At 32.2% G+C, this 12,031-nt stretch overlaps 3 protein-coding genes across 3 annotated transcripts; all 3 read right to left on the bottom strand.

Moving 5' to 3' along the window:
• Window positions 1–284: 284 nt before the first annotated feature.
• LOC115694691 (small ribosomal subunit protein uS17) lies at window positions 285–2,277 on the bottom strand. Its single transcript, XM_030621775.2, has 6 exons — window positions 2,132–2,277; window positions 1,990–2,030; window positions 1,782–1,882; window positions 870–1,014; window positions 686–775; window positions 285–533 (listed from the first exon to the last, which is right to left on the bottom strand). The coding sequence occupies exons 1-6, from the start codon at window positions 2,141–2,143 to the stop codon at window positions 443–445; spliced, it is 480 nt and encodes a 159-aa protein (XP_030477635.1). The 5' UTR covers window positions 2,144–2,277; the 3' UTR covers window positions 285–442.
• A 4,566-nt stretch (window positions 2,278–6,843) lies between these two features.
• Window positions 6,844–7,257, bottom strand: LOC115695337 (uncharacterized). The gene has a single exon (XM_030622410.1). It carries the CDS (start codon window positions 7,255–7,257, stop codon window positions 6,844–6,846), a length of 414 nt encoding a protein of 137 aa, XP_030478270.1.
• A 2,511-nt stretch (window positions 7,258–9,768) lies between these two features.
• Window positions 9,769–10,650, bottom strand: LOC115695336 (uncharacterized). The gene has a single exon (XM_030622409.1). It carries the CDS (start codon window positions 10,648–10,650, stop codon window positions 9,769–9,771), a length of 882 nt encoding a protein of 293 aa, XP_030478269.1.
• Between the last annotated feature and the right edge of the window lie 1,381 nt (window positions 10,651–12,031).

Raw genomic sequence — 12,031 nt, forward strand, 5'->3', positions numbered from 1 at the left:
AAAAAATTGTTCACCAGTTCACCAAAAATGTAATTGTACAAGTTAAAGTTAAACACAAATGAAATAAAGAGAGTTATAACTTTATTTTAGTTAGAGAAACACAATGTATAGAAAAACACCACACGCACCTACAGAAGCCATTTTAGCTTTAGACTCATTTTAGAACGAACCAAAAAAAACACTTGCCAAACATAAGTATAACTTTAGTGAAAATTGTGTGCATATCATTACTCTAAAAAGAAAACAAGTTGAGCAGGAAACCATTTTCATGCAAAATTCACGGGTAGAGAAAGTAAGATTTCTATATCAAATCATGAAATAAAATTAGATAACAATCCTCTAAAAGAATCCAACTTCAAAACTTCCCCTGATAACATAATTATACTTGGAAAGTAGTGGGGGAAACGGGAAAAAAACACAAAACTAACATCAGAAATAAAGCTCACAATCCAGTAAAAGCCTTCTTCCCGCCACCTGACGAACCAGCAGGAACCACCTTCAGAACATTGAACCTTACAGTCTTTGACAATGGCCTGAAAAATGGGAAAAGAACAAATCAAAAACGCGAACATAGCCGATGTAATTAGATGAACAAGCCAGTGTAACAGTCAAGTCAATCTAATTTGGCCTCAAAACTAAGATTATAAAAGAAGAGGCTTTGGAACAGAATCTATCGATACATTACCTGCACTGGCCAATGATCACATGATCACCTTCTTTCACACGGAAGCAGGGTGAGATGTGAGCTGGGATATTTGAGTGCCTCTTCTCATACCTAAAACAAGCAACAGAAAGATATAAAAAACGTGATTGATAGACTAGAAAACTCTAATAAAAATGAAAGAAACATAAGCATTCAAAATACATACCTTTGGTACTTCTTCACAAAATGAAGATAATTCCGCCGAACAATGATGGTCCTAACCATCTTAGCACTGTGGCAAGTTCCAGCTAAAATACGCCCCCTGACAGAGACAGTTCCGGTAAATGGGCACTTCTTGTCAATGTAAGTTCCTGTGTGTAAACAAAGAAGCTAAAATAAGAAATTTGCATATGTACAACACCGAATAACTTGTTGCAAAGAACTAAGAAAGATTTGAAAGAGAAAAAATGACCCAAAGTTGAAATGATCTTTCTACCAAGGAATTAGTCACTAGTCAGTTTCCAAGTTCTTGACATTTAAGCCGAAACAGTAAACACCCTCTTTGAGATGTGGACTGTTTGGAAAACGTCCTAGGGAGTGAGCACAGACTCACACAATCAGGTGTCCGTACAGTGACACGAGTTAGGTTTCATTTACTTTTCTATGAGACATTGACGAGCACATATGTTATTTCCTTATAGAATAGCGTACTATAATATATATTATGTATACGTGTAAACTGTTTGGTGAGAAAAATTCTCTGATTTATTAGAAACTGAAAAATTAAGGTGAAACGATCTCATGTAAACTAGTCCGTTTACCATTATATATAATAAGGTTTATACTACAAATCTTTGAAAGAAAGAAAATTAAAAACCATAACAAAATTAGGTTAGTCCAACCACTAATAAGTGCAGAATACTCAACCTTCACACTTCCTCAATCACTCATTCGATGATTTTAAGCAGTAAATCTCCCTCTTAAATAAACTAACTTTGGATACATTCTTAAGTTTATATATGCCGAAATAAAGAAAAAAAAAAACCATCCAAATACATATTCACACAAAATATATGCCAATAAAAAAGAAAGTAAACACATTCACGTATTTAATGAACATGGGTACAAAGAAAAAGACCTTCAATTGCTTCCCTGGGGGTCTTGAAACCCAATCCAACGCTCTTCCAGAAACGATTCCCTCCCTTTCCAGGTCTCTTCCCCTTGGAAGATTTCTTGGAGCTGAAAATTGATTATATTAAAGTAAATAAAACATAAATAAACAAACTCCAATAAACAAATATATACCAATAAGAAAAGAAAGGTTTATTTTTCTTTCTACAATGTACCTTAGAAAAACCTTTGGTTGCTTAAGAAAAGCCTTCTCGGTCTGCAACGAAATAGAGTGTTAAAATACTGAAATTATAGAGTTTAAGAAGCAGAACTGACAAAAAAAACGGAGTTGAGAGGTGGGATAGATCTGGAACGAACCTGCTCTGCCATGGCTGCGGAGTGTGGAGAGGTAGGAGACGAGGATACCAAGTGAGAAAACCCTAAACTTAAGCTATACTGATATTACTAAGAAAATGACCTTATATACATGTGGGCTTCACATATGGGCTCGGCTAATTCTTTAAAACAAAAAAATAAGTGAAATTCTTTTTGAAAAAACAAAATATGTGAAATTTTTGGGGAAATTACATTGGGTTAATTTTTATTTTTATTTTTATTTTTATATTTTTTAAAATATAATTACTATGTCTCTATTAAACTACTTAGGGTTAATGTAAACTTATAAAACTAAAAGTGAGATTAAACAAAAAAAAAAAATTCTTAACTTATTTCGAAATAGTTAAATAGTTATGTGTGAAACATATAAAATCGTACCTTTAAAAAGAACGTATAAAAATGAATTATATTTTATTTAATAAAGAGATATTTATTAAATACCTAAAAATAATAAAAATAAATAAATTATAAATTTACAGTATTTTTTTAACTTTTTATATATGGATTAATTTATTAAATAGGAACAGTTGTTTTATGATTATTTAAAAAAAAAAAAAATCATTTTTTTACACATTGTTGCTACATACATTAATACTATATTTCTACAACGTAAAATTAAGTAGTTGTTCGGAAAAATGTAAGTAAAAAAAATACTTGTAAAAATGTAAAAAAAAAAAGGTAAATAAATAAAATTAAAAAAAGTACGACTTTAGGTGTTTTGAGTACATTTCCTTTAAAATTCTTTAGTATATGGATTTCTATATTTTTGTACAAATTTTACTCTAAGCTATATTTTGCTAATTAAGTTTTTTTTTTTAATTTTCTTATTACTTTTAACTCAACTAATTTTGCATATATATAAATATATATATATAGGGTACTCTTTAGGTGAGAGCATTACTTTTGCTCTCACCCATGAGGATATTTTTGTTGTATTCTAATTAGTTAAATAATGAAAGTGCATAAAATTAAAATAGGTTAGTGAACATACAAATATAATATATATATATGGGTAGTTATTATTTTTTTTTTCAAAAAAAAAAAGACTATTTAGTTATATTAATATTATTTTTTAAAAAAAAATAAATTAAATAGTATTGTATAACAGAAAAAAACAAACATAAGACCAATTATGTTTCAAAAAAAAAAAAAAAGACCAATTCCATCGTACACATCCAATACACTAACAATTATCATAAAAAAAAAAATCAAAAGTAAACATTTAATATTACATATAATTCATTTCAAAAAAAAAATATTACATATAATTATTTAGATCAATATGCTACCATACTCATTAGCAGAACTAGCAGAACTATAGACCCTAATTCTGGGAGGGCCAAGTGTAATGTTTATTTTTCCAATACAAGTATAAAAACTTATTTAGTGAGCAAAATAAATGAATATGGCTTCATCTTATACTTATATATATAGTAGTAATTATTTATTTATTTATTAAGAGATATATATATATATATTTTTTTTTTGATAAAGTGATTTAAATCACTCATGAATTTACGACGCCCATGTCCGCCACCGGCGCTGGAACCTCCTCGAACCAGGATAGCTCATTGTCTAACCGTAGAGCATGCTTTGCCAACCATGGGCCGCTAAAATCTTAGAGTGAGCCCCATGGGACAAAACTGCCCCCGGAAATTTAGACAATAAAGCTATAACATCTTCAAACAACGCTCCTAACTCAATAAATACTGAAGTTCCACCTGAAAAAAATATCAAAAAACAGCATAAAACTTTAATTAGAAAACTATTCAAATTGAAGAGAATTAACCAACCACCAAGACTAAGCAACTAGATCTCCCTATAAAACACTAGAACTAGCCAAAGGGATTACCCTTTGGCTAGTGACAACTAAATTATAGCATTCTACTTCATAACATTCATAGGATCCCTATTCCTTACTCTTACTCTTTTAAAATCAAACATAAATAAAATTTTCCTTTTAATATCCATTATTCCTTAAATATTCAAAATATTATATACTAATTATTTCATTTTATCTCTTAAAAATATTACTTATTTATAGAATAAAACATGTCAAAATTCTTTAGTAAGTCAAATTATTTATTATTTTATTTATAGTGTAAAACATGGTATCTATAATCTTTATTCAACCTAAATTAAACTAAAATTGTATTAATATCCTTAAAACTTAAGATTGCACTTTTCACATTCAAAAGTACCATTTTCCTAATACCACTTCATCATACATTTAATTAATAATATTAAATTAATATTAATTAATCCAATTCGGTATTATGACATAATGCTTCCTTATTTATTATTTAAATAGATAACCTCCTAATTATTATACCATTCAAATTATTATAAAACTATTCATATTAGTATCTTCCTATACAACTAATAAGGCAATAATCTCAATCTTCATTAGCATTTACTTCCCATTTATTTCAATATCTTCCCAAAAATAAAAAATAAAATAAAACAAAGTATACTCAATTCACAATTAATGTCCCTACCTCTAATTTATTACAAAATCCCACATTTATAATTTATATACCAAATTAATATTATGTTATCTATAATATTATGTTATCTATAATAAATTCATATTTATAATTTATATACCCAAAATTAATATTATGTTATCTATAATAAACTAATAAGGTAATAATCTCATAATTATATACCATAATTGTTAGCTATTAAATTTTATAATATTTTTACAATTCATGATATCTTGTAATTTTAACAAATTACCCTAAATAATTAGGGACCAGCCATAAATCATGCGTGAAAACCTTAAAAGGCACCAAATCCATAAACAATGGCGCAGCTCATCCATCAAATTTGTACTTCCATTTCTTCCATCAAAAAACTAATACCACTCATCCAGAAATTCTTTAAAAATACAAATAAATATAATAATTTTGGTACATTCCCAAAATATTGATAACAAACTAAATTTTTATAATAATTTGACTTCCCAAATATATCTGAACCAATATATTCTCATTAGACCATTAGTGTTTCCACCTCCCTTTATTACAAGATCCTCAAGATTCTTATTCTTCAATTTACTTAATTAATTATAATATTAGAATCCCAATACTAAAATTCTAAACACTTTCCTTTTATGCTGAAAATTCTTAAAAAATATAAACCAAAAGATAGCTAATAGGAATTAGCGTTTAAAGTAAACACTCTTAAACATTATTTCAATTAAAAATATTCTTTAAAACATACCTTAACCAAAATAATCCTTTTATTCCGACTAATAAATCTGTATAGTGCATAACTTATTAACTTTAAAATATTAATGTGTCAAAATTTTCTTATACATTCAATACCAAAAAATGTGAAAATGTAAACAAACTACCCTAAATAATTAGGGGCCAAACCATATAATAGGTGCTAAAGCTTGTAAGGCGCCAAAGCGATAAATAATGGCGCAAAATAGAACAAAATCAATATAAAACAAACCTATAACAAAAAAAGAAAACATTGAAAAAAGAAAGAATAAAAAAAGAGTTGTGAAACAAAAGAAAGAAAAACATTGAACTCATTTACAGCAACAAACGATAGACAAAGAAAATTGAAATAGAAAACTCTTAAGGTAACTTGAACAATGAATCTGATCAAGAGGTATTAAACTACAGAAAAGTTGCTTCAAAATCGTGATCACTGGTCCTTAATATAACTAATTCTTTCACGAATCACACAGATTATATCCAACAATATATACACCAACTAAAACACTATCACAATTCACATAATATCGAAATACGGCTATATAAAATGGAATGAATTCAGTCTACAGAAAAGAAAAAAAGAAAACCAGAGAGATATTTACCGTGATAGTTTGTTGGAGGATCAAAACGATGGAGAAGTAAGTACTGGGGATGCGATCACGAACAACGATGAAGAAATAGGAAGGTTGAAGTGTTGTGAGAGGTAAGAGTAATAAGAAGAGAGAGGACAGTAGACTGATGGTGGAATTGAAAAAATAATAGTTGATTTAGGTTAAGAGATATATATTTTAAAATAGAAAGAAAAAAGAACATTTAATTAAAAAAAATAGGAAGGAGAAACTACATAAAACATAAAGATGATGACATTGATAATTTGATAGAGGCACATTTCAAAATAATTGGCCAAATAGGCACTCGTGCAAGGTCTCCCATAAAAAAAAAAATAATAAAAAATAAAAAGTAGAGATCTTGAACTAATCAATTTTATTTTTAGAAATACTAATTTCTTTTTTTTTTTTAATAATTTGAATATTATTTAAATAATTTTTGTTGGAAATAATTTGAATAGAGAGTCAAGTTGAAATAATTTTGTTGGAAACAATTTTTTTTTTTTTTGAGAATAAACAATGTTATTATAAATTTAACAGTGTCATTTACAATAACAGAGTAAATGGAAGGAGGAAAATTCTCTAACCAAGAGCAAATCTCATCCAACCCTAAGGCAAATTTTGCCAAACTATCTGCAGCTGAATTAGCATTACGCTTAACATGAGTTACAAAAGTGTTAAGGAAAAAGGAAAGGAGGTAAGTAATATCTCTAATTAAATCACTAAAAGCTGAAATGCCTGATGTCGGAGTCTTCAAAGCATTGGAAAGCAAGAGGGCATCAGTTTCAACAAAGGTAACTGGTAGCTGCTGCTGAAGAACCCAATTAAGGCCGTGAAACATAGCCTTAGCTTCCATCTAGTGGGAGGCGAAGTTACCAATTAGAGGCATAGAGAGAGCAACCACAACCTGTCCCACTGAATTTCGTACAACAGCACCTACACCAATTTTATTACAATGTTTATCCAAGGCAGCATCGATGTTCAATTTCAGAGATCCCATTGGAGGCGGCTGCCAAGGTGCATGAGCAGCAGAAGAAGATGGTGGCATTTGAAGTGAAATTGCAGGCTGTCGATATTTGAGCTGAGCCGCACGATAGTTATCCAGGTACTGAGTGGAGAAAACAGCAAGAACAGATGGCAACCTCGACTTTTTACCATGTAGAACTTGATTACGCTCATACCATAGACACCATAAAGTGCAAATGATGTGCTCAAAGTCAACTTTGGAGTGAATCGAAGCTAAATATCTCAGATAATCTCCTTTGTACATGGCAGTTGCTTTCCTCCAATCAAAGGAATAATGTGTTAAACGCCAAACATCTCGTGCATAATGACAGCCAAAAAAGACATGTCCTATTGATTCCCAAGCTTGGCGACAAACCGAGCAAGTGGCGTCAGTTATAACTTTCCTTTTAACTAGAGAAGTAGCTACCGGCAAGGCATCATGGATAACACGCCAAGCAAAGATTTTTACCTTTTCGGGCAGTTGTAAGGACCAGAAGGATTTCCACCAAATAGAATCAGAATTGGAGCTTGAGGAATGAGTTTGTTCAGCTAAGGAGGAAGCCAAATGTTAACCCGACTGGACTGTGTAAATGCCATTGTTGGTATGGTGCCAAATCAAACAGTCGTTGCTAGGGAAATAGCTAAGCGGAATGGTAAGAATGCGCTCAACATCAGCTGGAATGAAGAATTGATTTAAGAGAGCAACATTCCATTGTCAATCATCGGTAATGAGATTAGCTACCACAGCATTATCAGGATCCTTATAAAGAAAAGGCAAGAAATAATTATTCCCAGGGATCCAAGGGTCTGTTCCACATTGAATGTGCCTTCCTTCTCCTACTTTCCACCTTAATCCTTGTAAAAGTAACTCTCTACCATAGAGAATCCCCTGCCAAGACAATGAGGGAGAATGACCATGTGAGGCTTCTTGAAAGGAGTTTAAAGGAAAATATCGGCTCTTAAGCAATCGGCTCAATATCGACGAAGGGTGATCAATTAGTCTCCAAGCTTGTTTAGCTAGGAGAGCTTGGTTGAATTGCTCAAAAGATCTGAACCCCATGCCCCCATCAGCCTTTGTTTTACAAATCAATTTCCAATTCCTCCAATGAATGCGTGAGCCATTTTCCGTTCGGCCCCACCAAAAATTGGACATCATGGATTCCAACTTATTACATACCGTAGTAGGTAAGCGAAAGCAACTCATAGCATAAGTCGGGATGGATTGAACAACTGCCTTAAGAAGGATTTCTTTGCCCCCAGATGAGAAGATTTTTTCATTCCATGTGTTCATTAACCTCCAAACCTTTTCCTTCACATCACTAAACATATGTTGCTTGTCACGCCCAGAGTAAGCTGGCAATCCAAGGTAAGTTTCATGACAATCAGTAATTGGCATGGAGAGTGTTCTGTGAAAAAAAACTTGGGCAACCAGAGTTGTGTTTGGTGAGAACGACATATTTGATTTTTCAGCATTGATGGTTTGGCCCGAAGCACGGTGGTAAATGTCGAGGACACGCTTGATAGAGAGGCATGAACTTTCATCAGCATAACAGAAGAGTAGGCTGTCATCAACAAAAAGTAAATGTGAAATGGGTTCAGCACGCCTTGTGAGCTTGTAACCATGGAGATGACCAGAGATTTCCTCATGTTGTAACAGCCGAGAGAACCCCTCTGAACAAATTAAGAAGAGGTATGGAGATAGAGGACAGCCTTGTCGCAGTCCACGGGTTGGTGTGAGGGAGCCTGCAGTTTCACCATTAAGTAGAAAGGTAAAGTGGGTTGTAGTCAAGCATTTCATGATGAGAGCTACCCATTGATCGCAAAACCCCATTTTTTCCATAACCCTCTGAATAAACCGCCACTCAACCCTATCAAAAGCTTTTGACATATCAAGTTTCATAGCAGCAACGCCTTTTCGACCAAAGGTTCTCAACTTAATGCCATGGATTAATTCGAAAGCCACTAATATGTTGTCGGTGATTAAACGATTTGGCAAAAAAGCACTTTGGGTCTCCGAGATAACAAGTGGCAAAACAGGCTTGAAGCGGCTAATTAGGACCTTCGTGATGAGTTTGGAGATAACATTACACAGAGCAATTGGCCGGTAATCTTTGACGAGTTATGGCTTCTTCATCTTTGGGATTAAAGTGATGATTGTTGAATTTAAGGGCGTTGGGTCAGCACCATGGTTCAAGACATTAAGAACAGCAGAACAAACGGAGTCACCTACAATATCCCAATGTTTTTGGTAAAACATGGCCGACATGCCATCAATGCCTGGGCTTTTATCCGAACCCATAGAGAATAAAGCAGCTTCAACCTCAGAGGGAGTAAAAGGATTGATAAGCTCTCTGTTCATAGCTGATGTAATGGTTGTAGGGATCGAGTTTATAGTAGCTGTGAGAGCATCTTCATCAACAGATTGGGTGTGAAAAATTTCTTCAAAGTAGTCTTGAATTGCAGCTGCCATATCATGTTTAGATGTAACCCGAACTCCTGCTGCATTTTGAAGAAATTTAATTTTATTATTGGCTTTCCTTGCAGAGGCTTTGGAATGGAAGAACTTAGTGTTTCGGTCCCCTAACTGAAGCCAATCAATGCGAGATCGCTGTTGCCAATACATTTCTTCTTGTTCCAAGAGGTCATCAAGGATAGATTCTGAGGCTTTGAGTGAGGCCGTTGACTTGGGTGAATGAGAACTGATGTTATTGAGGTCAGTGACTGTTTTTTGAGCTTCAGAGATCCTTTTTTTCATATGACCATACTTGTGGAGGTGTCATTGCTGAAGGGATGTTGCACAACTTTCAAGCTTGTGAATGATACTAGAGATGGGATCACTATGAGAACCATGAGACCAGCAAGCTGTAATAATATCCTTACTTTCAGGATCAACCAACCACAACTTTTCAAAGCGAAATCTAGAGCGTTGGCGGTGGGAAGAGGCAGCAGTATTCAAGGGAGCAACAATAGCATCAACTGTACGATGATCCGAAGAGAAGAAATCCAAGTGGGAGACAGTAGGCGTGTCAAAACAAGAATTCCACAAATGATTAGTGAAAACCCAATCCAATCTTTCCTTTGTAGTAGAGATGGCAGTCCTGTTTTTGACCCAAGTAAAACGATCCCCATCATAAGGTAAATCATGAAGATGGTAGTGATCCAAGGCTTTACGAAAAGCTTCAATTTGTGATTCATTGCGTAAAGGGCCACCGTATTTGTCACTTTGAGATAAGATTTCATTAAAGTCACCAGTAACAAGCCATGGCATAGTAGGAGCAATATCATTTAATCTTTGAAGCAGGGTCCATGAGGAGGATCTGTTAGAAGCAGCAGGTGCACCATAAAAGGCAGTGAAGTGGAAAGTGGGGCCATCATCAATGGAGAGGAAGCTATCAAAATATGTAGGACCAAAGACATTAAGAGAAACATTAATATTGTCTTTCCACAGTAGCATTAATCCACCACTTAAGCCTACCCGTGGAGATTCAAGACCATTATTGAATTGCAAAGAGTGACGAAACTTAGAAATTGAGTAACTACCAAGACGAGTTTCCATGAGAAAAAGAACCTGGGGAGACAGCTGACGAACAAGCAGTTTCAAGTGTCTAAACGCTGTGGGATTTCCCAACCCCCTAGCGTTCCAACTTAAGATTTTCATGATGATTGGCGGGGTCGCAACGCAACCTCCGCTGAATCGTCGGAAGAATCATCTGAATCCAACATATAGGAGGAAACATTCTGATTGTAGCAGTCTCCTTGGGACGAGGAAGGAGCAGCTGTGGTATTGCGGCAACGCTTCAAAACTTATTAGCAACCATGGGAGCCTTGGAGAGTGTAGGAGTTGTGGTGACTGTTGTGAACAAGGTACTGGGAGGGGAAACAATTTAAATAAGGAGTCGGGTAGAAATAGTTTTTTTAAAAAATCAGATCAAGAATTTTTTTTAAAAAAGAAAAAAACTAACCTATTCATTTTTTAGAAAGGTAAAAAAAATGAGATCATGCCTAGATTATAGGAAAATTAAAAATAAATAATAAAAATTCTATGTGTGATAGCTCATGATAATCAAATAAACTACAACAAATTATTACCATTAGATTAAAAATCAAAGGTTTAAAAAATGTCCTCATGAGTGAGAGCAAAAGTGATGCTCTCACCTAAAAATTTTCCTATATATTTATTATACCATTAATTTTAAAATACTTTTTTTTATTTATATTTGTTAATTTTTGATAATTACATAATATACTAACTTTTGTAAAATATTGTTTAAAGATTTTTTTTTTTTATATTTTTACGGTATTTTATAAAAACAACACAAAAAAATTTAAAAAGAAAACTATATAAAAGTAATAGAAAAATTTTAAAATTTAAAAAGAAAACTATATAAAAGTAATAGAAAAATAATATCAAAACAACAACAAAAAATAATATATAAAGAATAGAAAATCAACACAAATTAATAAGAGTACAATATAAAAATACAATACATCAAAATGTCGTATTTTTTAGATCTAAAATCATGAAAATTGTACAAATATTTAAAATTTCGTACAACTATTTTTATAAGTTTTTTTGTTATTTTTGTGTATTTGTGAAATAATTGTTTTTTTTTTCTAACAATAACATTTTAATATCAATTTTTTTTTTTTTCGTTTCACTTTTCAGAGGGCTCTCTCTCTTTATTTAATTTAATTTTTTTTTTTTAATGGACTCACTCTTTATTTCATTATATAAAATTTATTGTTGTCATTGTATTTCTAATTGTGTTTGGTTGTTCTCAAAATATTTTAAATTTAAAGCCTTACATTAGTGACTTGAAGAATACTGATTTTGAATGTACTTAGTGAACTAGTTACTAACTAGGGAATAATACCGCGCTTTGCGCGGTTTTGTTTAGGGATATTTTTTTTTGAATAAAAAAACAAATAAAGTATATATGTAAGATAAAAATAAAAAATAATTAATGGAAGTAATATTTTTATCATATGAGAGAACTATAAATTGAAGTTAACAATTTAATCTTAGATGTCAAGCTCAA

This window comes from Cannabis sativa, chromosome 6 (assembly GCF_029168945.1).
Source record: "Cannabis sativa cultivar Pink pepper isolate KNU-18-1 chromosome 6, ASM2916894v1, whole genome shotgun sequence".
NCBI lineage: Eukaryota > Viridiplantae > Streptophyta > Magnoliopsida > Rosales > Cannabaceae > Cannabis > Cannabis sativa.

Bases quoted from the DNA above. Each gene is read 5' to 3' on its own strand.
- LOC115694691 (XM_030621775.2), bottom strand. The intron at 1,883-1,989 runs GTACATTGTAGA...ATCAATTTTCAG, and splicing joins CAACCAAAGGTTTTTCTAAG to CTCCAAGAAATCTTCCAAGG. The intron at 1,015-1,781 runs GTCTTTTTCTTT...GTTTACACACAG, and splicing joins CCCCAGGGAAGCAATTGAAG to GAACTTACATTGACAAGAAG.
- LOC115695337 (XM_030622410.1), bottom strand. From the start codon at position 7,257: ATGTACAAAGGAGATTATCTGAGATATTTAGCTTCGATTCACTCCAAA.
- LOC115695336 (XM_030622409.1), bottom strand. From the start codon at position 10,650: ATGAAAATCTTAAGTTGGAACGCTAGGGGGTTGGGAAATCCCACAGCG.